The following is a 27,150-nucleotide window of genomic DNA, read 5'->3' on the forward strand; positions in this document are numbered from 1 at the left end:
ACAAAGAGATAAGAACGAGCCAGATGGATTAGATTCAGATTAGCAAGCTTTACTGTTTTATTACAGGTTAGGATTCTCAAATTCAGTCTTAGTGGAAATACATCCTTACAATTTCAGTGGCACACTGGCGATGTTTGCATACTGATAAAGGTTGAAATGATGTCTAGGAGTAGTGACATTGTCCAAGATACAAGAAAAAATATTTTAGAATAGCCATGCAAAATAGGATTATACAAACTATAGCTAAACAAAAAGCTAGCAAAAGGAGATATAAAAGGAGATAAACAAAATCCAACCTGGCACCCCTTGTGGTCATATGAGGAAGTTACAAATACTTGTCACTTTTGATCTTATACATCAGGTTTGTCTGAATATCCTTGCTTAAAGGGGTCATGAATTGAGAAGTAAAATTTTCCTTGATCTTTTGACACATTAAAAACATTCTGTAAATTTTTATTGAAACCAAGCTCAGAAAACGACTCGTTTTGGAATTTGTGACATTATGGTGTAATAGTGTGACGAAAGACCGCCTCTACAGAAGAAAATCAACTCCTACTTCTACATCATTGCCTCTTTAGCCCCGCCCACTGATTCACGCATGTCATGTAGTAGTAAATACAAGAGAAGTTAACACAGGATTACTCCTGCAACAAAACCATTTAGACACCTCTGAGGATTACAATATGTCTTTGCATTGCCATCCTTGTGATCCTAAAAATAAGTAAGCGTAGATTCACTTTATTTTTAACTAAATATTTGTAGTATTTACACATTTAGCGGGGATGTTGAAAAATATTTTAATATGCAAAACTGTTACCCAATTATAGCAGTGGCCGTTTACTTCCAAGTCTTGACTGCGGCGCGCCTTAAAGAGTGTTTCAAAGAGAAGGTCAAAAACAGAATAGATTATACTTCTACATTAGGATGTGTTGTGGTGTTAAAATCTTGATAACATTACGAGTGGACTTCATTGAACATTAAAAATACACCCTTTAATATTCATGACCCCTTTAATACTGGGATCAGAGATTTTCATAGTGACTGGCCCACACTGAGATGTACATTCCCATAGACTGTATGTACTTGTCTCTTTGGGACTTCAGGTCTGTTGATAGGTTTCACTTTAGTGCTCTTGTCTGTGTTAGGAGTGTCATTCTCGTACACACTCTCTTCCTGCATCAAGAAAACAAAAGTGCACTAGTAATATGTCTGCTGGGTCATTGCATACAGAATAATAAGTTGGGTTTTTAGGTTATTTTTTAAGGTCAGAGAGCGACTTACAAAATCTTTGGCATCACTCTTCTGTTCATCTCTGCCTTTATTAAGCTTGTTGACAGGCGTCACACTGCCTATGGAAATATCAAAACAAAGAATGGTTTTAAAAATACATTGGTCAAATCTTTCTATTGTTTTAATTAAGCTGATAGTAGACATGGCTTGTTTATTTATACTTGTACTTGCTGATGTCTTGCGAACAGCGATCAATCCAACCACAAGTATGATCACTGCTATGACCAGACCACCGACAGCATATAGTATGTATACTGTAGTATTCGAGGATGCTGAGGAAGAGATATAAAGATATTTTTGTATCATTAATGTCATTCAGATAGTCGTCATCTGCATCATTTCCTCCAATTAAAGGAGCATTGACTTGTTGATGTACTTAAGTACACTGTAAAAGATTGGCAGGAATTTACAGGATTAAAGAGTATTATTTGACGATAAATTAATGTAGTCAAATTTACGAAATTAATGCATGCTGGGTCATTTTACAAATTTTTGGTCAAATTACTGAATCAACAGAAATATTATGCTGACATCACAGTAATTTACTGCTCTAGTTTTACTGTGAATTCACATGATCCAGTTGTCTTTATCCATGCCACTGTAAGAAATTATATTGTTTAACTGATTTGTGTTACAATTTCGTTGAAGCAGAATCTAAGTGCAGCAATAATATTTAATAAACAGTCTCAAACTAAACAAAATAAACTCAGAACAAAAACCAGAACAACCAACACATGCAACGTAAAATAACTGACAAAGAACAAGACAGAACACAGGGTATAAATAGACAGAACTAAAAGAGGCAAATTAACAAGACACACCTGAACTGAACTAACTAATCAACAAGTAACTATGGAAACAAACAGGCTGAACTAATTGACAGAACACAGACAAAGACAGAAATCAAAACAGACTGACAATGTAACAATTTGTAATTGATTTGAAGTCACCATAATGGTGATTATTGTTACATTATTGTTTCATTAACTTGGGATCTTGGACCTTGTTTATTCATATTCATATTTGTGATTTAGTCAGGAGAGTGACAAATGAAACCATTTGTTAAAATAATGACAAGCTAAAATATATAATAAGATAATTGGATGATTATAAGTTTTCCAAACTATAATATTATTAGCTTTTCTTCAGCATGAAGATTTACCAATATCTTATTTCAAATTCATAATTGTTTGTAGATGGATGTTTCACACTAGAGCAGGGATAGGCAACTCCGGTCCTGGAGGGCCACTGTCCTGCAGAGTTTAGCTCCAACCCTAATTAAACACACCTGAACAAGGCAATCAGTGTTTTCAGGATTACTAGATAGATACAGGCAGGTGAGTTTTTATCAGGGCTGAAGCTAAACTCTGCAGGACAGTGGCCCTCCAGGACCGGAGTTGCCTATCCCTGCACTAGAGAAACAGCTACTGACATTCAGAGGTGGGAAATCCAGGGCCCAAAGAGTAAAAGTCCTGCCATATGTTTATTCCACCCATAAACTCAGTCAGCTGATTTCACTAATTAGTTCTCTCTCCTGCTGAATTAGCAAATCCAGGTGATTGGAACAAAATACTGAGGAGGACTTTTACGTTCTGAACCTGGACTTTACACCTCTGCATAGCAATGCCACATGTCAGCCAAGAGCAAAGAAATAAACCAGAACTGGACCTTATCATAGCCAAAAAATAGTAATTTCAGCCACAGCCTCAGATGAAATCCACTGAAGAGAAAAGAAGACATTAAATCTGTGAAGATCTCAGCAGAGGAGGATTAAACAACTCCACAAACAGCATTACCAGCTTCACTTATTACTAACCAGACTGACTTTATTTCTGTCAGACGTCTACAGTTCTGTTTGAGAATTAACAGAGGTTTAACTCTAATGTGTTTCATTTGAAGTCACCATATCAGTGATAAGTGTTTCCATTAGTTGGGCTCTAAACTCTAACTATATATATTATGTCTTTTTTTGGCAGCTATGACAGTGTGTTTGTCAAACACATTTGCAACAGCAAAGAAAGCTAAAGTGAAATGAGATCAGGTGATGATGGTTTCCTGGTGATGATTTTATAATCATCATGAAACAGACTGATTCACTGAGGTATTTTAATCTAACAATTATGTTGTCACATTAATACTTTTTTCACAATACAAACCCTGTGTTACTGCAGCATGAGATCCAGCAATATTTTAACAATAAGTTAGAAGACTTTAACAAACATGAACACAAAAAACCAGTTTAATATGACACACACAGACATCAACAATCAGCGTATGAATCTCAAAAATGGTGACAATCAAAAGTACCTTGCTGCAATGCATGCTGGGTACCAGCATAGTACAAAACTCCCAGCATGCATTGCAACATGAATAAATTATGCAGCTGAATTGTCCTATAATTGTGTTTGATTCTAAATATATGCTTTTATTTTTTGCTGATGTTTTTGTTGTGAATAGTAGCTTTTCAGCAATGTTCTTAATTAATCTGTTCATCTAAATATTTCTGATTGTCACCATTGTTGAGAGTCATACGCTTATTGTTGATATCTGTGTGTGTCAACATAGGCTAATTATTATTTTTATTTATTTTTAATTCATGTTTGTTTAAAGATTTAAACTGATTATTATATTGCTGGATCTTATGCTGCAGTAACACAGGGTTTGTGATGTGAATATATTAGAGGAACAACAATTGTTAGATTAAAATACCTCAATGCATCAGTCTGGTAACAGGTAACCATCATCACCTGGTCTCATTTCACTTTAGCTTTCTTTGCTGCTGTAAATGTGTTTGACAAACACACTGTCACATCAGCCAAATAAGACATACTATTTATTAAGAGTTAAGAGCCCAACTAATGGAAACACTAATCACTGTTATGGTGACTTAAAAAACAGAGTTAAACCTATGTTAATTCTCAATAAAACTTTTATAGAAGTCTGACAGAGATAAAGTCAGTCTGGTTAGTAATAACTTAAGTGAAGCTGGTAATGCTGTTTGTGGAACCCATTTAATCCCACCGGTCACAATAGTGACCGTAAAAAAATGTTTCATTTCTAAGGCTATAAAAATGTTACTGAATGATCTATCAATGCATTTCCAGCAGATATTGAAATAATAAAGGGTCTCAATGAAATATGTGCATTGTCGCATGTTTACTGTAAATTGTCACATGACCAGAGCTGTTTACTTCCTGTTTGCGCCAAGAGAAGAGGATGGCAGCAAGAAAGCTCCCAAAGAAAAGGTTATTAAAGTATGTTAACATAAAGATAGGACATAGATTTTTGGTACACATCATGTTTAAGGTGTCTAGTATTGATATATGCATTTGCAATTACTCAACTTTATTTAATGTGGTCATAGAACTCACAAACATGTCAACGGCAACAATAGTGACCGGTGGGATAACCCATTGTATCTACATGCTAATACACATAGGCTAACTGTTCTACCTTACTTTCTGCTGCTACCTAACTTTCTACCTAATTTTACACACAGACACTATCCCGTGACCTCGAGACACTATCCCGCTATCCCGTGGCCTCGAGACACTATCCCGTGGCCTCGAGACACTATCCCGTGGCCTCCAGACACTATCCCGAGGCCTCCAGACACTATCCCGTGGCCTCCAGACACTATCCCGTGGCCTCCAGACACTATCCCGTGGCCTCCAGACACTATCCCGTGGCCTGCAGACACTATCCCGTGGCCTGCAGACACTATCCCGTGGCCTCCAGACACTATCCCGTGGCTTCCAGACACTATCCCGAGGCCTCCAGACACTATCCCGTGGCCTCGAGACACTATCCCGTGGCCTCGAGACACTATCCCGTGGCCTCGAGATAGTATCCCGTGGCCTCGAGATAGTATCCCGTGGCCTCGAGATACCATCTCGTGACCTCAGGATACCATCTGCTGCTACCTAACTTTCTACCTAATTTTACACACAGACACTATCCCGTGACCTCGAGACACTATCCCGCTATCCCGTGGCCTCGAGACACTATCCCGTGGCCTCGAGACACTATCCCGTGGCCTCCAGACACTATCCCGAGGCCTCCAGACACTATCCCGTGGCCTCGATACACTATCCCGTGGCCTCCAGACACTATCCCGTGGCCTCCAGACACTATCCCGTGGCCTCGAGACACTATCCCGTGGCCTCGAGACACTATCCCGTGGCCTCCAGACACTATCCCGTGGCCTCCAGACACTATCCCGAGGCCTCCAGACACTATCCCGAGGCCTCCAGACACTATCCCGTGGGCTCCAGACACTATACCGTGGCCTCCAGACACTATCCCGAGGCCTCCAGACACTATCCCGTGGCCTCGAGACACTATCCCGTGGCCTCCAGACACTATCCCGAGGCCTCCAGACACTATCCCGTGGCCTCCAGACACTATACCGTGGCCTCCAGACACTATCCCGTGGCCTGCAGACAATATCCCGTGGCCTCCAGACACTATCCCGAGGCCTCCAGACACTATCCCGTGGCCTCCAGACACTATCCCGTGGCCTCCAGACACTATCCCGTGGCCTCAAGATAGTTTCTCGTTGCCTCAAGATAGTATCTCGTGGCCTCAAGGATTTTATAAGGATTTTATACACTCTTATGCACACGCACACACACACTCACACACACAAAAACACAAAAACACACACAAAAACACACACACACACACACACACACACACACACACACACACACACACACACACACACACACACACACACACACACACACACACACACACACACACACACACACACACACACAAACACACACACACACACACACACAAACACACACACACAAACAAACACACAAACACACGCACAGGTCAAATAGACCTATATTCAGTCTGTCCAATGGTTGATACAACACAGTATCCCACCGGTCACAATTGTGACCGATCATAAAACACACTTTTTCACATACTTTTCCATGAAAATTAAAAAAAATTATGATTGATTGTTTCAAAGGGATACTAATGACACATGATTTGGATATTTTTGTGTCTGAGAAAAATTTGGGATTAAATGGGTTAATCCTCCTCTGCTGAGATCTTCACAGATTTAATGGCTTCTTTTCTCTTCAGCTGATTTCATCTGAGGCTGTGGCTGAAATTACTATTTTTTGGCTATGATAAGGTCCAGTTCTGGTTTATTTCTTTACTCTTGGCTGACATGTGGCATTGCTGTGCAGAGGTGTAAAGTCCAGGTTCAGAAAGTAAAAGTCCTCCTCAGTATTTTGTTCCAATCACCTGGATTTGCTAATTCAGACAGGAGAGAGAACTAATTAGTGAAATCAGCTGACTGAGTTTATGGGTGGAATAAACATATGGCAGGACTTCTACTCATTGGGCTCTGGATTTCCCACCTCTGCTAACATTCATCTTTGAAAGATGAGACATCATCTTGCAACTTAAGATTTCTTTTCAGCTAATGTTGCACAGACATCATTACTCAACATACAAAACACAAAAATGGTGACACTCAACAAAAATTCTGAACATTACAAAATAATCAAACAACACAAACACAAAGAGAATGTATCCAGGTGATGTTGGTTTGATATCGATAATAACAACATAATCATCATCTAGATCAGTGGTTCCCAAACCTGTCCTGAAGGGCAGGTTTCTTTGTTTCCCTAATCAAACACACCTGATTCAACTCATCAGCTCATTATCACATGGGTTAATGAGCTGATGAGTTGAATCAGGTGTGTTTGAATTTATGGAAGATTTTGAATGCATAATAACACACAAACATTTGAACTACTATGCCATGTAGACACAAAGAGACATCAAGAATCAGTGTATGAATCTCAACAATGGTGATGATCAAAAGCTTTATGCTGCAATACATGCTGGGTGTCTTTGTGTGTACTTTGACCTCACACGCTGTGAGGATACACTTTTATCTCACTGTGACCTCAGATTGTGACCACATCATGAATATCCTGAGAGCTCATGGTGAGATAAATGAGAGATCAAATTGTTGACTGGGTTTCATATTGCATGACTTTTCAAAAGAAAGAATCGCCGACAACTCTGTCTGGTCCGCAAACTACGTTTCACAACCAAACATGCGAGAAGTGATAAGGAAATAACGCAAGATCACGCGTGCAAGACTGATATTGTTATTAAAAATTATAGCCTGCAAGAAGCTTGCAATTCAAACTGTCTGTGCGCTGATTTGTAGCGAAAAGGAGAAAAAGAAAAACAGTTTATGCAGGAGGAAATGGTTGGGGAGACGCGAGCAAGGATTGTGTGTTCTGCAAAGAGAGTTCATTGTAAATAAATAATTTTGCAATGTGCTGCTGGTCAAGCAAATGTTTGTGCTTTATTTCTGTTTGATATAATGTAAATATATCTATTAAAATACTGATATTGTGGTCTATAACTCCTCCCAGAACATCCCGCTGCCCTGTATCTTGCTCTGTCATTGGCTGTCGGTCATCACCTATGTCATTTTCATTCAGAACACATTCATACAGCAGGATTTTGAGTCTGCGATTCTCTCAGATCGCGTCTTTGATAATTCACACTGCATGATTTTTCACTTGCGTGAACGAGCACCGATTTGCCTATGATTTCGGGCATTTATCAGAAATTTGTCAGTTTCGTAAAACCTGTCAGCGAGTGAAAATCGGGCCTAAAATCGTGCAGTGTGAACTAGGGTTGTAACGGTATGAGATTTTCACGGTATGATAATCGTCTCAGAAAATATCACGGTTTCACAGTATACGGTATTAAACCCGAGGTGGAAAGTCCAGGTTCAGAAAGTAAAAGTCCTCCTCAGTATTTTGTTCCAATCACCTGGATTTGCTAATTCAGCAGGAGAGAGAACTAATTAGTGAAATCAAAAACTCCAGCGTTAAATGAACTCTCCTGGGAGTTTATTTGGCTCCAGACTCAAGAGCGTTAAAGTGTTAAAATATGAGTGGTAAATTAACACTCAAGAGTGTTAAAGTTAATGAGCTAATTAAGTGATTGTTTGAGTGATGATTGACCATTATTGAAGACACCTGATGTTAACAAGCAGAATCACTGAAGGAGAAAAATCACAATTTTAGTCACCATTATGGAGATTGGTGTTTGATTTAGTTGGACAGTTGACCTTTAAAAGTTTAACTGTAGATTTTCTGCAATCATCACAGTGATTCTGCAGAATAAGATCCAGAGTTTTCAATATTATCCAAATTATTTCTTAAAAGCTGTTCTGATATAGATATCGTCGCTGCCCGATGAAACTCACGTATGTCCAAAACGGTTACTTTTCAGGAAGTGAAAAAAACACCGTAATTTCAAAAGCAGTTGAACGTAGCATTGTCATACTTGGTACGGCATCTTTAAATGTAACCATATTCTTGCCAGTGTAATGATCTAATCCACATTTGACCAAAATCGAGTTTAAATGGACATACGTGCATATTTTACAGTAACGGTGGTCGATACGCGTTCTTCCGATCATTAATTAGAATGGCCAAGTCGTGTTTCATATTGACAGATGAATAGGCTACGCTCAGTTTATTAAATAGCCTACGTCTCAGTTTGTTAAATGTCTCTTGCAAACTATGAAGGGACAATGAATCAATACACTCATTGCTGACCCCAGGGCCGGTGCGTCCATATAGGCGAACTAGGCAATTGCCTATAGAGCGGCACTTTTGTAAGGGCAGCAAAATGTGTGCCAACCGGGAATGAACAATTCACAAAATAGGCTAGGCTATATGATCATATAATCATACATAATCAGAGAGCCTTTTTCTTTTCGTTTTGAATTATTTCGTTTAAAGACTTTTCAAGCTTTGTGTATTTGATGTCTTTTTCATGTCTGTGTGAGGCATACACTGAGTTTCGTTAAGTTAGGATGAGATGCGCTCCAGTTAACGTGCAATGCAAGTGACCGCACGGGCGCCTCCATGATTATATTGTCTGCTATATATTTGCTTCTTATTTATTAAATCCACTCCAGGCAATTGGTTGATGAAAAATTTATTAAAATTAAGATACAATTTATACAAAACGAAATTCACTTTAAAGAAAGGTTTTCTACAAAACAAAACTTAATGAAGTGGTCAGAATCATGTCTGACCCGTCTCAAATTGTGCATCCTATTACTGTTCACTTTTCATACTTTCAACAGTATAGTAGACCTACAGACTCGATTTGAAGCCTTTCAACTTGTGTGTGCAAAATGCAGAATTAAATGAATGTGCAGCAATTTGTACAAATAAAGTTCACGGATAATTGTGCATGCATTTATTAATCATTATGATACTAAAATCATAACAAAGTAGGCTATGCTATGTACAAAAAAATACAGCCATTTCAGTTTTTTTCTTTTAAACAAAAAAACAAGCTGCACCCTTTTTTTTACAGTTCATCTTTCATTCCGAAATAGAATAATGAATGAACGAAAAAGTACACGGACCCAACATGTAGGCTATTAAGCCTAACTTAATTTCGTTTTTCTTTATTTAAATTTCGGGTTTTTCTTTATTTAATTTTCATTTTTTCTTTATTTAAATGTCATTTTTCTTTATTTAAATTTCGTTTTTTCTTTATTTAAATTTCATTTTTTCTTTTTTTAAAATTTGTTATTTTTTATTTAAATCTACCCTTTACTGTGTCAGTAATTTATTAGTCAGAAAAATATTAGACTACCTTAAAAGTATTGCTTAAGTTAACAGACCCGTGCGTGAACATCTCCACAATAAACAGTGACAATTACTTCGTCTAGAGACCATTTACCGGTAAATAACAGTTGTGAATATATTGCGAATATATAATAAACTTGAACAGTTGTCAAAAACAAACGTTTGCTGATACTTTACCTCACAGAGTTTTTCGGCTATCCAATGCTGAGCTTACAGAGACGCTTAGATCGGCGAGATGCCTCCACAGGGCCGGAGATACGCGGCATGATTGACAGCTTTGACAACAAATGGATATACGTGAAAATCAGATGACATGATTTCATAACTTTTCATTGGTCATTTAGACATGTGAAGCATACTGTATACGGAAATTAACCTGGACATTCTATCCGTCGAAAAATCTCAAAAACGGCAAAATGGACATACGCGGTTTTCACCGGACAGCGGCGATATATAAATCTTTCTTTCAGGCACACACAGACATCAAGATTCAGTGTAAGATTCTCAACAATGGTGACAAAAAGAATATTCAATTAGGAAAAGGAAATTACTAAGACAATTCAGATCATAATTTATTCATACCGCAATGCATGATGGGAGCCATGAATGAGTTTTGATTGGTGGCACCCAGAATGCACTGCAACATGCTTTATTATTGTCACCATTGTTGAGAATCACAGGCTGATTTTTGATGTCTGTGTGTCCAAATAAAATACTTTTTCAAAGTCTATTGATCAGAACAACTTTTAAGAAAACTTTTTGATTATATTGAAAATGCTGCAAATAGTATACTGTATAATCACAGGCTGCTGTAATCAACAAGGTAAACCTAACCATGGGTGCAGCAGGCGTAGTGATATGACGCAGCGCCTAAAAATAGTCCCCAGCTCGGTAACTTCTTCCAACGTGACCGGGACTAAGTTTGTCTAACCTATTAGACCTATTTTCAGGCGCTGCGTCATATCATTACGCCTGCTGCACCCATGGTACGGCCGCACAGTTCCTTGATTATTACGCTGGAATGAGAGTAGTTCCTAGCCATATAGGCTTAGAAAATCGCAACTTTTCATTTTCCGTCGATCTTAGTACACGGTTTAACTACAGAAGAGTCAAGTTTTAAATAGGAAAAATATTGAAACTCTTTGGTCATTTTGAAAGAAATGCTACCGGACTTGTCTGAATCAATGATCTATGCTAAGCTATGCTAAAAGTGGTACCGTCAGACCCGGAGTTCGGCTGAATGGATTCTAAAACGGTAAAACTCAACTGTTTAACTCTGGGGGAGTTGTAAAATGAGCATATTTCCGAAAAAAGTGGAGTATCCCTTTAAATTAACACCACTCTGTGTTCATATGGGAACCACCAGCAGGGTGTTAAAAGTAACACTGAAGCAGTGTTAGAGATAATTAAGTAATTAATTGAGTGATGATTGTTCGATTCGAAGACACCTGATGATAACAAGCAGAATCACTGAAGAAAAAAGAAACAAAAGAACTACAACTGGGGCATGTTCAAGTTCAAAACGGTGCGCAACGTTTTGCTACGGTTTCCGGGTTGCACGTCATGTTTCCTGGAAACGGCGTGCACCGGTGTGCAACGGGGTTTGAGATACGTTTTCTCTTGTTTGGTGGGTGTGTCAGAACTGCAGTCCAATCAGCAGCAACATGTATAAAGCACGCCGTTTAAAGTGACCTCGCACAATGGGTTCAAGGAAAGTAATTTACAAATGTGTTCGATGCAGCTCGGTATACGCAACAACTGAGGATATTAGAAGACATGTTTGTTTTATTGTAAAAATTTAGGATATCAACATAATGATGTAGTTGTTGTTTATATTTTTAGCTTCAGTGTATGACATTTGGTATAGAAATAAACAATGGTAATTAAGTGCTTTTCCTAAAAATGAGAAAGAAAATACAGGGTATTAAAACAGTATGACCTACAAATAAAGTCAGTATGTGAGGCTAAATAGATGTGTTTTAGTCTGAATTAGGTAAGATGTGTGCTTCTATTTCAGTTTCAGCAATCCCTTCACTCAATTGGGATGTTCCCTTTTGTTCTGGGCAGCAAGTGCAGTAACTGTAACATCGGGCATGTTTTGTAGTATTAAACACATATGTATACCGACTTAATCAGGCTCCGAAAATTCTTCACAAAGAACACAAAGAATGGCCTTCTCAGCTGCCATAGTTGCAACTCTTGCGTCATCAGAACAGTGTGTTCAACGCATTACCATTTCTGTTTAAAAAACGTTGTGCAACGTTTTGTCAGGGCTGAACACAGCCCTGACTTCCAGACACAGCCTTAGATGAATCAACAGAAAATACTTGAAATCTCTCTTATTACAAACCAATTTGAAAATTATTTGTGTCAATCATCTACAGAAGATCTTTTGAGAATAAACATTGTTTTAGATGTTGATGTTTTATTGAAAATGTGTTTCAAACTGACCAACTAAAGGAAACACTTTTTTCAAAACCTATTATTTCCACTAAAACATCAACATCTACACCTCTATTAATTCTCAATAACTATTTGGTAAAACGTGAGGCTGGTAACAAGCAGAATCACTGAAGAAAAGAGAAATACAAGAACTACAACTGACTTCAGGAGATGCAATCAACTGAAGATAAAATAAGACATTAATTCTGTGAAGATCTCAGCAGAGGAGGATTAAACAACTCCACAAACAGTATTACCAGTTTCACTTATTACTGACTTTATTTCTGTCAGAAGTCTACAGAAGTTCTTATTGAGAATTAACAGAGGTTTAACTCTAATGTGTTTCATTTGAAGTTACCATAACAGTGAATAGTGTTTCCATTAGTTGGGCTCTTAACTCTAATTATATTTTAGTCTTTTACATGTAAGCCTGATGAAAAATAAGTGTTAAGTTTCAATCTTGATTCAATTTTGATCTGCTATCAGGGATATAGTTTTTCATAATTAAAAACACAAGTACTGTTTTTGACTATGAGGTGTGGCATATTCAGAACTACTGTACAGTGAATGACAGCCAGACACACCTGAGAACAATCTACAGGTTTCATACATTTTTAATGAAACATTTCCATGACTTTTGAGGCAAATATTCATGTTCATATTCATATTCAATTCATGTTAAAATTTACCATAGCATATCTGTAGCCTACATACATTAGAAAACATTCAGAAAATAAGCCAATAGAGACACAGTGTGTAACATTACCAGGTGAGATGGCCACTGGTGTGACAGTTGTAGGGCTGGTGTTAATGCTGCCAGTGTCTGAAAGTTTGGATGAATAGTGATTAATGAACAGAGACACAAATATCATGAATGTGTAGAAAGAGCTCATGTGAATATTATTACCCGCACAGTATACAAGACTGCAGGTAGTTGGTGTAACCAGCTCATAGACATAATAATTGTCTGGACAGGCTTTGACTTTAATGGGAAAAGACCCGAAATAGCAGCAGTAATTGTTCCAGTGACCGCAGACATCTCGAGTGACGACTCCATCTGTTACTGTTGGGTGTTCACCACGTATCCACAGTGGTACATGACTGCCACAGCTGTACTGAGCAACACATGTGTCTGGGATATGGGCGCTCAAGCCGTTAATGAAGAGACGATACCAGCCTCTCCAGGAGACAGACGTGTCACAATTGTAGTATGAATGTAAACCATATCCATTATTGATGGATCTCCATGTATCGTTCAGCACAGTGTAGTTGTAGCAGGGGTCTGCAGAGAGATTAGCTGTTATGAAAATATATTAAGAAATTAACAAGTTTCTGAAAAACATGTTATTATAAAATGTAACCAGGAATGCAGCTTTTGGTACAGCTTCCAAACAGTTTTTATTTCTGTCAGACGACTACAAAAGTTCTTACTAAGAATTAGGTTTAGATGTTAATGTTTTATTGTTTTATTTGAAGTGGCTATTATGGTGATCAGTGTTTGCTTTAGTGGACTCTTGCCCCCTGAGTTTAAAACATTAGATTTTCTCTGGCTTCTGTAACTGTGCCCTAGTGGAAAAAAAGTATAATTTATTGTATTTTAAATATATTCCCTTTTCAATAGTACATTGCAAATATATTAGTAAAAATTTTACTATCTTTAATATGAAGAGATATTGAAATTTTAATTTTTAAAGATTTATTATAAAAACAGATTTTTTTTTTTTAAATGCAATAAATTCATGACACTTTTTTTTTTTTTTTTTTTTAAATGCAATTAATCCACTGAATCAAAATTAAAGTTATTGTTCATATTGAAACTGTTGAAAATACACAACAAAGTAAGTTGATCCACATATGACAGCCTCTGAACTTGGTCAATACTAATCTTGTAGGATATACAGGCACTGGACTAAAATACATTCAATCAGCCATAGCTAAGAAATACCTCCTGAACTTTTTTGACAGCGATCAGCTGTAAAATGGCTTGGTCCTCCTCAGTGGCCTTTATTAACCTTTAATAACATTCTAGTAACATTACACTGGACATTTTTATGTGATTGGAATGTTAGAAATCAACGTTCTTATAATGTTGAATTTTAAATCAAAATGAAGTTGAAACAACGTTACACATTATAACATTAACATTATACCTTTTAAAACACGTTCCTCTAACGTCAAGAAAACCGGACATTTTTTATGTTCCCAGAACCAACATTGAATATTTGGAGAACGTTCTTATAACAAAATTCTGTTAGGGTAGCAACTTCAGAATTGGGTATATTGCAGAGGTGTAAGGTCCATGTTCAGAAAGTAAAAGTCCTCCTCAGTATTTTGTCCCAATCACCTGGATTTGCTAATTCAGCAGGAGAGAGAACTAATTAGTGAAATCAGCTGCACAGCAAAAACTCCAGTGTTAAATTAACTCTCCTGGGAGTTTATTTTTCTCCAGACTCAAGACTGTTAAAGTGTTAAAATATGAGTGTGAAATAAACACCCAGATTAGGTTTATCTTGTTGATTACAGTAGCCTGTAATTATACAGTGTACTATTTTCAACATTTTCAATATAATCAAAAAGATTTTGTAAAAGTTGTTCTGATCAAAAGACTTTGAAAAAGTATTTTATTTGGACACACAGACATCAAGAATCAGTCTGTGATTCTCAACAATGGTGACAATAATAAAGCATGTTGCAGTGCATTCTGGGTGCCACCAATCAAAACTCATTCATGGCTCCCATCATGCATTGCGGTATGAATAAATTATGATCTGAATTGTCTTAGTAATTTCCTTTTCCTAATTGAATATTCTTTTTGTCACCATTGTTGAGATTCATACACTGATTCTTGATGTCTGTGTGTGCCTTAAATAAAGATTTGTTTTTATATCAGAACAACTTTTAAGAAATCATTTGGATTATATTGAAAAATCTGGATCTTATTCTGCAGAATCACTGTGATGCTGTAATGACCAATATACATTTAAGTCAGAGATTAGGCTCTAAAGGAGATCAGTGATTCAGATCAAATGATGATTATGTTAAAATATAACCAACACCACCTGTTCACCTTTTCTCTTTGTTCATCTGGCTGTTATAACTCAGTTACAGCAGCCAAACAAAATCTAAAATTAAACATTTAAAGGTCAACTGCCCAACTAAATCACACACTGATCTCCATAATGGTGACTAATTTTTATATTTTTCTCCTTCAGTGATTCTGCTTGTTAACATCAGGTGTCTTCAATAATGCTCAATCGTCACTCAATCAATCACTTAATTAGCTCATTAACTTTAACACTCTTCAGTGTTAATTTAACACTTATATTTTAACACTTTAACACTCTTGAGTCTGGAGCCAAATAAACTCCCAGGAGAGTTCATTTAACGCTGGAGTTTTGATTTCACTAATTAGTTCTCTCTCCTGCAGGACTTTTACTTTCTGAACCTGGACTTTCCACCTCTGCAAGTGTCTCACAATCAACAGACAGATATGCATTTGTATGCACTAGATTTGGTATTTGTTCAAAGGTTACATGCAATTTGTAGGATGGTTTGAACTTCCAGGAAAGTTCATTTAAAGGTTGTATCAGCGATTTCAGGCCCAAACATAAATGATCACATTCATCTAATCTTTCCTAACGATCCGCTAGCTGCCCGCCCCATAAGCATGCCGTCAAAAAAAAAAACGCGTCTCTGTAGGCAGCCTAGGCTCTGAGATCTGCACACAAAAACAGTTGGTTTCACCACCACTCAAAACCAAAATAAATAGTGTTCCAACCTGTAACAACTACGAGAATTAACCAAACACAATTGAAGCTTTTAGGTGATTTTGTTCATACATAATCCCACAAAGAGTCTTCACATTCCAAACTCAAATCAGCAACCCAGAGCCATAAAATCAGGCTCCAGCCAGTCTCCGCCAACCAACGAAAACCCCCAACTAAGAACTTTTTATGGCCAAACGAACAGGAGGAATGTTCCCAGTCAACACTTTGATCTCACAGTGATGTCACCATGTGGTCACACCGTCAGCAATCTGAGTTCACAGTGATCTAAAAGTGTAACCTCACAGCGCTCTCACTGCGTGCTCAAACTGTGACCACAATACCCACATAGCAACATTGTGTCGGCCCAGATCCGGCCCACATCTGGCACATGTGGAAAGATGATCTGGCCCACATGCAGCGTGGAATTACGGCACTTGGGTGGGCCACTCCTGTTTGCCAAATCTGGGCCACAAGCAGGCCATAGCAATGCCACATGTCAGCCAAGAGCAAAGAAATAAACCAGAACTGGACCTTATCTGAGCCACAAAATCTGTGTATATTAAATATGAAGTAATCTCAGCCTGTTAACAAAAAGAATCACTGAAAGAAAGAAGAGAACAGTAAAAGAGATGAGCAGAAACACAAGAACTACAACTGACTTCAGACACAGCCTCAGATGAAATCAACTGAAGAGAAAAGACATTAAATCTGTGAAGATCTCAGCAGAGGAGGATTAAACAACTCCACAAACAGCATTACCAGCTTCACTTATTACTGACCAGACTGACTTTATTTCTACAGAAGTTTTTATTGAGAATTAACAGAGGTTTAACTCTAATGTGTTTCATTTGAAGTCACCATAACAGTGATTAGTGTTTCCATTAGTTGGGCTCTTAACTCGTATTATATCTTTTATCTTTTATGGCCGCTGTGACAGTGTGTTTGTCAAACACATTTGCAGCAGCAAAGAAAGTTAAAGTGAAACGAGATCAGGTGATGATGGTTACCTGTTGATGGTTTTATAATCATCATGAAATAGACTGATTCACTGAGGTAATTTGAATCTAACAATTGTGTTGTACCAATAATATATTCTCATTACAAACCCTGTGTTACTGCAGCATGAGTTCCAGCAATATTATAACAATCAATTAGAAGATTTTAACGAGCATGAAAAATTACTGTTAGATAACAAACACAGACATCAATAATCAACGTATGAATCTCAACAATGGTGACAATCTAAAGTACCTTGCTGCAATGCATGCTGGGTACCATCATTGTACAAAACTCCCAGCATGCATTGCAACATGAATAAATTATGCAGCTGAATTGTCCTGTATTATTTTAATTCTAAATGTGCTTTTATTTTTTGCTGTTGTTTTTTTTTGTGACATTTAGTAGCTTTTCAGTGATGTTATGAATTAATCTGTTTATCTAAAAAAAAAATATATATATATTGTCACCCTTGTTGAGATTCATGTGCTGATTTTTGATATCTCTGTGTGTCACCGTGGATTAATTTTTCATGTTCATGTTTGTTAAAGTCTTCTAACTGATTGTTATAATATTGTTGGACCTCACGCTGCAGTAACACAGAGTTTGTAATGAGAATATATTATTGGTACAACACAATTGTTAGATTCAAATTACCTCAGTGAAGCAGTCTATTTCATGATGATTATAAAACCATCAACAGGTAACAGGTATTTCACTTTAGCTTTCTTTGCTGCTGCAAATGTGTTTGACAAACACCCTGTCACAGCGGCCAAAAAAGATAAAAGATATAATAAGAGTTAAGAGCCCAACTAATGGAAACACTATTCACTGTTATGGTGACTTCAAATGAAACACATTAGAGTTAAACCTCAATAAAAACTTTTGTAGACGTCTGACAGAAATAAAGTCAGTCTGGTTAGTAATAAGTGAAGCTGGTAATGCTGTTTGTGGAGTTGTTTAATGAAGTTGGAGCCTGACATCAAATGTTTAGACGTCAACCTAATTTTCATTTTCAACTAAAATGTTCAAATCCAATAACATTTATAGCTGGGGTGACCTCATATTGTGGCAATAAAATGAGCACACAGCGAGTGCGCTGTGAGGTTACACTTTTAGCTCACTGTGAACTCACATTGTGGTCATATGGAGAGATCACTGTGAGATCAACGTGTTGACTGGGTTGTCAACGTGTGATAGTTTTGCAAGACGAATCGGTTCAGAGATGGTACTGCTGACCCCTGCGACTAACAGACCCCATCTTTTTTTTTTTTTTTTTTTACCTAACGTCATTTTTAGCTGATTTTTAGTCGAAAATTTCAGGACTTTAGTCGACCAAGATTTTCTTTGGTTGATTACAGCCCTAATAATTTGGCACCTCAATACTTAACGGATCTTTTGACTCCGTACACTCCATCCAGAAACCTGAGATCCTCTGACCTTGGCCGTCTTACAGTCCCTAAAGTTAAACTTAAAAAATTTTTTTTATAAAAGTTCTTTATAATTAAAAACACAAGTACTGTTTTTGACTAAGTGTGGCAAATTCAGACAGTGAATGACAGCCAGACACACCTGAGAACAATCTACAGGTTTCATACATTTCTACCAAAACATTTCCATGACTTTTGAGGCAAATATGCATGTTAAAATCCATGTTCAAATTTACTATAGCATATCTGTAGCCTATACATTAGAAACATTCAGAAAATAAGCCAATAGAGACACAGTGTGTAACATTACCAGGTGAGATGGTCACTGGTGTGATAGTTGTAGGGCTGGTGTTAATGCTGCCAGTGTCTGAAGGTTTGGATTAAATGAACAGTGATTAATGAACAGAGACACAAATATCATGAATGTGTAGAAAGAGCTCATGTGAATATAATTACCTGCACAGTATGCTGAACAGTACACAGTCGGTCTAACCAGCTCATAGACATAATAATTGTCTGGACAGGCTTTGACTTTAATGGGAAATGACCCGAACAAGCAGCAGTAACTCGCAGCGTCACCGACCCATTTACCACAGACATCTCGAGTGACGACTCCATCTGTTACTGTTGGGTGTCCACCACGTATCCACAGTGTAATATTAGTGCCACAGCTGTACTGAGCAACACATGTGTCTGGGATATGAGCGCTCACGCTGTTAATGAAGAGACGATACCAGCCGCTCCAGGAGACAGACGTGTCACAGTTTCTGACTGAAGCATATGTATTATTGATGGATCTCCAAGGATTGTCCAGCACATTGTAGTTGTAGCAGGGGTCTGCATAGAGATTAGCTGTTATGAAAATATATTAAGAAATTAACAAGTTTCTGAAAAACATATGTTATTATAAAATTTAACCAGAAGTGCAGCTTGAGACTTTTTTTTTTCTTTTTTCTTCTTTTGCTAATCCAGAGTGATTCATTTTAATTCACAATATTTTTTTAAATGCATTTATAGGATTTTTTGAATATCAATGCGTCTTAAAGAAAAAGACAGACTTGTAAATTGGAAGTAAACACGTTACATTCCAGTACAATCATAAAAATATATGATATATATATATATATATATATATATATATATATATATATATATATATATATGTATTTTTTTATTTTATTTTTTAAGATTTTATTTCCATTTTTTGGTCTAAAAACAACCATTTCAAAATTACCTAACATTGCCAGGTTTCACGTGGGAATCCTGGGTCATAAACTAATATTAAAGTGACAATCTAACATTCCGTTTCCTCAACATTTCATATGAAAATAATAATAAAAAATATATATATGTTTGTGAACTTAATGCTTTCACTAAAACAAATAATGAAGTTTCTCCGCAGCATGTGAAGTGTTCTATTCCAGAATACGCTATATCTAATCAATAAAATTGTGGCAACAGATTACAAGGAATATTATTAATTAAATTTGACAAGTTAGAATTGAGTAATAATTCATCAAATTAATTCCTTAAAAGGTAACCATTTAAAATGAGTAAAATTACAAAAAAAAATGTTTAAACAAATTTTGTTTTTAATTGCCAACATTGAATACACCTGATTCAGGTTAATGATTGTGAAATAATGATTATGTTAAAACACAACCAACACCATCAGATCATCTTTTCTTGTTGTTTATCTGGCTGTTATAACTCAAGTATAGCAGCCAAACAAAATCTGAAGTAAATGATTTAAGGGTCAAGAGCCCAACTAAAACAAACACTGAGCACCATAATGGTGACTTAAAATTACGGTTTTCTCCTTCAGTGATTCTGCTTGTTAACATCAGGTGTCTTCAATGTTGGCAATAAAAAATTAAAATTGCTGTAAATTTTACTCATTTTAAATGGTTAACTTTAAAGGAATTAATTTGATTAATTATTACTCAATTCTAATTTGTTAAATTTAATTAATAATATTGCTTGTAATCTGTTGCCACAATTTTATTGAATAGATATAACGTATTCATTTTTACAGTGTAAAACCTAACAGTAATATGTACTAAATAAAATTGAGTTCACAGCACTCAAATATTACCGAAACTTGAATGACTGAAACAGAACTCAAACTGAATGAATTATAGAACATTTCTAGGTCCTAGAATGATAATTGTATAATTAAGTGATTAATTAAGTGATGATTGAGCATTAGTGATGAGCACCTGCTGTTAACAAGCAGAATCACTGAAGGAAAGAGAAACACAAGGACTACAACTGACTTGCAGCCACAGAAAAATCAACTGGAGATAAAAGAAGACATTAAATATCTCAAGATCTCAGCAGAGGAGGATTAAACAACTCCATGAACAGCATTACAAGCTTCACTTATTATTAACCACTTTGACTTTATTACTGCCATTCGTCTACATAAGTTCTTATTAGAATTAACAAAGGTTTAGAAGTTGATGATTTGAGTTTCATTTAAGATCACCATGATGAAGATCAGTGTTTGCTTTAGTTGGGCGCTTGACCCTTGACTTAAGATTTTTTTTGGCTGCTATAATTGAGTGTTCATAAAACATATTTGTTATGGCACAAAAGGCAAGGAAGAGTCTGATCGGATGTTGATGGTGAAGGATTGATGATGACAATCATCATTTAGTCAGATCTCTGATTAAAAGGGCAACGTATTAGTTTTTCTCAAAACTGTGATTCTGCAGCATAAGAGCTAGCCATGTTATGACCATCAGATAATATGAAGAAATTTACAAATAGTTGTGCACAAAAAGTTTCACAGAAAAGGTATTGCATTATTAAGACTCACACAGACATCAAGAATCAGCATATGAATCTCAACAATGGTGACCATTAAAAAATTATTCATGCTGCAATGCATGCTGGGTACTAGCATAATACGAAACTTATCCATGGCTCCCAGCATGCATTGCGGCATAAATCATTTTTTTAATGGTCACCATTGTTGAGATTCATATGCTGATTATTGATTACTAAGTCAGCATGATACCATAAAGATTTTTAAAATCTGATCTAATCTAAATCTAATCACAACAATGGGCCTTACGCTAATCTAAATCTAATCACAACAATGGGCCTTACAGCAGAATCAGTTCTATTATAATGAATAATACAAATAATACATCACCTGTCTAATCAGAGATTAGGCTCTGGAAAAGATCAGAAAATCAAGTCACTAAGTGATGATTTTTATCATCTAAACACAACCACATGCTCATATTTTCTTTTGGCATATGTGTCATAACAAATGTGTTTTATAAACACTCAGTTACAGCAACCAGAGGAAAACTATTGTTTTTATAAACTTAATTGAATTGAGGTAATCGGTTTCCTCACATGAAATGAGTTAGCTTAACTTGTTGGGTTTTACAGTGTACCCAGCTAACAGACTTTTGTTATAAGAACAGTCTTTTAAAAGGTATAATGTTCCTCAAACGTTCTTTCAACTTCATTTTTATTTAAAATTCAACATTATAGGAACATTGTTCCCTTTCGTCGTGGGAATTCCGATGTGTCGTCAGGGGAGTTCCCTGGCGAATTGGGATCACGCTAGGGAGCCAACTGCCTTCGAGAGAATTAAAACAAGCCAATGGACATTGGCATGCAAGATTTGCATTCCGCAGCCCGCCTACCAGCGCGGGTATAAAGGCGGAAGTAAACATTGCGTCAATGCTTTTTGCTTCGGAGCCATCCAGTGTCTCTAGTGTGAGGTGCTGTTTTCTGCCGAAGATTTTCACTTAAAACGAGCCTTCAGGAAAAGAAGTTGTCATCTCTGGTGCTGGTGTGATGGCGCTTCAGCGATCATCGCTTACCCGCTGCTGGCCGAGTTTTTCTCTTTAAAAAAGAGCCGTTTTCAGCTGGTAAATGGGTGAGTGCAGCACGGGGGCTTGCAGTTTCCCCGTCGTGTCTGCCGCGGTGGTCCCTCGGTGCTTCGGCACATACAGAGTAATTCTTTCTAAAAGAGCTTGCGGGTGTTTCGTGTCCTTTTCAGGATGTCGTCTCACCCATGCGTTTCTGGATGCGGTCGACTTCTCCCTCAGGAAGATGGTCACAAACACTGCCTCTCGTGTTTGGGCTTAGGGCACGCTGAGGCAGCGTTTGTGAACGAGTTATGTTCTCATTGCGGGAACATGACTCTGGCGATGCTGCGTTCGAGACTGAGAACCCTGAAACATGGGGGAGTCCCTTCAGCAAACCGGCAAATCGGCAGACGGCTACTTCGGTGATTCCTGTTGGTGAGCGGATGAGGATTACAGTGAAGAACGTCCCGTCTGGTGAAAGATCCTCACAGGCTTCTCACTCCTCTAGTAGCTCGTTGCCATTGGCTGTCCCGGTGGAGCTTCCGGAGCCGTCTCCTTCGGGGGGCCGCCTGAGGACCAGATGTCAATCGCGGCATCGAAGGAAGAGCGGTTATCTTCTGGTGATGACTCAGCGGGACTACCCCCTTCGGGTGCGGTGGCTTCGGCTGAGCCAGATCCGGAAATGGGTGCTATGCTCGAAAGGGCGACCGCAAATGTCGTGCTTGTGTGGAACCCTCCACCGGGTCCCGAACCTTTGCGGCTGGATGATTGGTGTCCCGGAGCGGGCCGTGTCGTTGCCCCACGGCCCGCTCCAGTACCATTCTTACCGGAAGTGCATGAGGAGTTGAAGAAGTCTTGGCTGGCCCCTCTGGCGACCAGACGTAGACAACCTCACTCCTCCTTCCTCACCACTCTCGATGGCGGAGCGGCGCACGGGTACGAGGGAATCCCCCCAGTGGAGCGGTCGGTTGCGATGCAGTTGTGTCCCCTTCACTCCCCTCCCGCGCCTGTAGGTTTTCCTCTGGTCTGACCAGGGATGCCTACATGGCGTGTGGAGACGCCACTTCCGCCCTGCATGCTATGGCGCTGCTGTAGGTCCACCAGGCCAAGGCATTCCATGACATGCAGGGGGGTGGTCCCGACCCCGGATTGCTGCAGGAGCTGTGTGCGGCGACGGACTTCGCCCTCCGGGCAACAAAAGTCACCGCACGTTCCCTGGGTCGGGCGATGTCCACTTTGGTGGTCCAGGAGTGCCACCTATGGCTTACCCTTGCGAATATGCGGGAAGCGGAGAAGAACAAACTTCTCAACTTCCCCATATCCCAAGGGGGCGACGCGGTGGAGAGCTTCGCCCAAGAGTTCTCCACCGCCCAGACGCAGTCGGAGGCGATACGGCACGTCCTGCACAGGAGACGGACTGCTGCTGGTCCGTCTTCTGTGGCCGTAGAGCTTCCGGCTGCTCGTCGCCGAGGGCGCCCTCCTGCGGCCGCTCCTCCTTCAGGGCAGCAGTCTAACCCTGGAGGGTGGAGGTCTGGTCGTAAGAGGGCGGCCCAGCCCGCTCAGGCGCCTCCGGCCCCTTACCGGAAGAAGAAGGGCGGGAAGCGTCCCTGAGACGGGCGACCTGAGGGAGGACCTGGATGCTGCCCTACAGGAGGGTGCCTCTGCACACCTCCTTCCCCCGGGGGAGGGCCGGGTGGAGAATCCTGTGTTCAGTTTTGTTTCTGTTCCGCCGCTGACCACTCGGTAAATAAAAGAGCAGTCTCTACTTCCTCCTTCAGGTCACCCTCGGTGGAGATTGGTGGGCACACAGTCTCCGCCATCCAAGAGGGCCAGGATGGCAGTGTGTGCCGCCCCCAAGCGGCACCGCTCCCATTCCCCTCTCCCCAGCTCGTGGAAGCAGTAACGCAGCCTCGGCTGCATCGCTCCGGTCTGCAGCTGGGCCCGGAGGTGCAGAGACTAGGACACGAGGAGTCAGGGCCTCGTTCCTCGTCTCTACCCATCCCCTCGCCACCGGGCAGCCCGCAGCAGAAGGCCCATGGGCCTTCTCTGCCGTCTGCCCCCCGGTGGAAGCAGGTTGGTGTCGAGTTCCACGCCCAGACCCGCTCTCGGTCGCTACAATACCACCAGAGCCGGGTCCCTGTCTTCCACCTCGCTGCCCCTCCGCGGGTATGCCGGTGGTTCGGGTGGGCTTGTTGGGACGGTATCTGAAAGCCTGGCTAGCACTTCCGGGTCCGTCCCGATGGCCCATCCGCACCATTCAGTTCGGCTATGCAATTCTCCCAAGTTCAGGGGCATCCACTTCACCCATGTGCGGTCGGTGGACGCCCCTGTCTTGCGGAAAGAGATCGATGTCCTGCTGGCGAAGGACACGATCGAGCCGGTCCCTCCTGCCGAGATGAGGTCCGGGTTTTACAGCCCCTACTTCATTGTACCCAAGAAAGGCGGTGGGTTACGGCCAATCCTGGACCTGCGAGTTTTGAATCGGGCCCTGCACAAACTCCCGTTCAAAATGCTCACGCATAAGCGCATTTTTTAATGCATCCGTCCCCAGGATTGGTTTGCAGCGATCAACCTGAAGGACGCGTACTTTCACGTCTCGATTCTTCCTCGACACAGACCGTTTCTAAGGTTTGCTTTCGAGGGTCGAGCGTATCAGTACAAAGTCCTACTCTTCGGGCTGGCCCTGTCGCCCCGTGTCTTCACGAAAGTCGCGGAGGCGGCCATTGTTCCCATGAGAGAACAAGGCGTTCGCATTCTCAACTATCTCGACGACTGACTCATTCTAGCTCACTCGCGAGATGCGATGTGCGATCACAGGGACGGTTGGGGCTTCAGGTCAACTGGGACAAGACGTCTTTGCCTTTGCTTTGCCTTTGCCTTTGCTTTGTCTTTGCTTGTTGCCTTTGGCTTGCTCAGTTGGGGATATTTTGGGGATATTTAATTTTATCAATCAATAAATTCCACTAGAAACAAACCTTGTTGTATTATTTTAATTTAATACTGTGAAGCTGCTTTGATACAATCTGTATTGTGAAAAGCGCTATACAAATATACTTGACTTGACTTGACTTGACTTGACAAGAGCAAACTCTGCCCCGTGCAGAGGATCTCTTATCTTGGTGTGGAACTGGACTTGGTCACCCGGACTGCGCGCCTCACGGAGGAACGCTTCCAGTCAGTGCTCACCTGCCTCAGGTCCTTTCGAGGCAGGACAGCGGTTCCACTGAAACAATTTCAGAGGCTCCTGGGGCATATGGCAGCCGCAGCCGCAGTAACGCCGCTCGGCCTGTTACATATGAGACCGCTTCAGCACTGGCTTAACGATCGAGTCCCGAGGTGGGCGTGGCAGAGCGGCACGTTCTGGGTCAAAGTGACCCCGCACTGTCGCCAAACCTTCTCCCCATGGTCGGATCCTGCGTTTCTTCGGGCCGGAGTGCCCTTAGTCCAGGTTTCCAGGCATGCTGTGGTGTTCACAGATGCCTCTGCCATGGGGTGGGGGGCCACGTACAAAGGGCATGCAGTCTCGGGTCTGTGGACGGGGCCCCAGCTGCATTGGCACATCAACTGCCTAGAGTTGCAAGCAGTACGCCCAGCCTTGTGTCGCCAAAAGGGGTTTCTCAGACACAAGCGCGTACTGGTCCGTACGGACAGCACTGCGACCGTTGCGTACATCAACCATCAAGGTGGTCTACGCTCCCGTCGTATGTCGCGACTCGCCTCCCACCTCCTCCTGTGGAGTCAGAAGCATCTGAGGTCGATTCGTGCCATTCATGTTCCAGGGGCGCTCAACCGTGTCGCAGATGAGCTTTCACGGCAGCCTCCCCTGCCAGGAGAATGGCGACTCCATCCCCAGGCGGTCCAGCTGATTTGGAGTGTCTTCGGAGTCGCACAGGTAGACCTGTTTGCCTCTCCAGACACGACCCATTGCCAGTGGTTTTACTCCCTGACCGAGGGGACCCTCGGCACGGATGCCCTGGCTCACAGCTGGCCCCGGGACCTGCGCAAGTATGCGTTTCCCCCAGTGAGCCTTCTTGCACAGACCCTGTGCAAGGTCAGGGAGGACAAGGAGCAGGTCCTTCTAGTGGCGCCGTATTGGCCCACCAGGACTTGGTTCGTGGAACTCATGCTCCTCGCGACAGCCCCTCCTTGGCCAATTCCTCTGAGGAAGGACCTCCTTTCTCAGAGACGGGGCACTCTATGGCACCCGCGTCCAGACCTCTGGAAACTCCATGTCTGGTCCCTGGACGGGACGCGGAGGTTCTAGGTGGTCTACCACAGGCAGTGGTAGACACCATCACTTCCGCTAGAGCCCCCTCTACGAGGCGCCTCTATGTGTTGAAGTGGAACCTGTTCGTCGATTGGTGTTCCTCCCGTCAGGAGGACCCCCGAACCTGCCCGGTCAGAGTCGTGCTTTCCTTCCTGCAAGATGGGTTGGAGCGAAGGCTGTCTCCCTCCACCCTCAAAGTGTATGTCGCTGCAATAGCCGCACATCACGATGCAGTAGAAGGTAAGTCTTTGGGGAAGCACGACCTGATCATCAGATTCCTTAAGGGTGCTAGGAGGTTAAATCCATCTTGTGTTCTGCACTCTGTACCCTCTTGGGACCTAGCTCTGGTACTTAGAGCTCTTCAAAGTCCTCCCTTTGAGCCTTTGTTGACAGTAGAGCTTAATATCCTGTCCATTAAGACAGCGCTCCTGTTAGCATTGGCCTCTTTCAAGA

General features: G+C 40.5%; 1 protein-coding gene across 1 annotated transcript; it reads right to left on the reverse strand.

Moving 5' to 3' along the window:
• Positions 1 to 30: 30 nt before the first annotated feature.
• On the reverse strand, positions 31 to 22,638 carry LOC311279412 (uncharacterized protein; the record flags this gene model as incomplete). The annotated part of the gene is made up of 8 exons (XM_084390897.1): positions 31 to 1,173; positions 1,282 to 1,349; positions 1,452 to 1,562; positions 13,171 to 13,227; positions 13,312 to 13,686; positions 18,908 to 18,964; positions 19,054 to 19,449; positions 22,635 to 22,638. The coding sequence occupies 8 exons, from the start codon at positions 22,636 to 22,638 to the stop codon at positions 1,033 to 1,035; spliced, it is 1,209 nt and encodes a 402-aa protein (XP_084247023.1). The 3' UTR covers positions 31 to 1,032.
• Between the last annotated feature and the right edge of the window lie 4,512 nt (positions 22,639 to 27,150).

The sequence above is a fragment of the Rutilus rutilus genome (assembly GCF_951802725.1).
Source record: "Rutilus rutilus genome assembly, chromosome: 2".
Classification (NCBI taxonomy): domain Eukaryota; kingdom Metazoa; phylum Chordata; class Actinopteri; order Cypriniformes; family Leuciscidae; genus Rutilus; species Rutilus rutilus.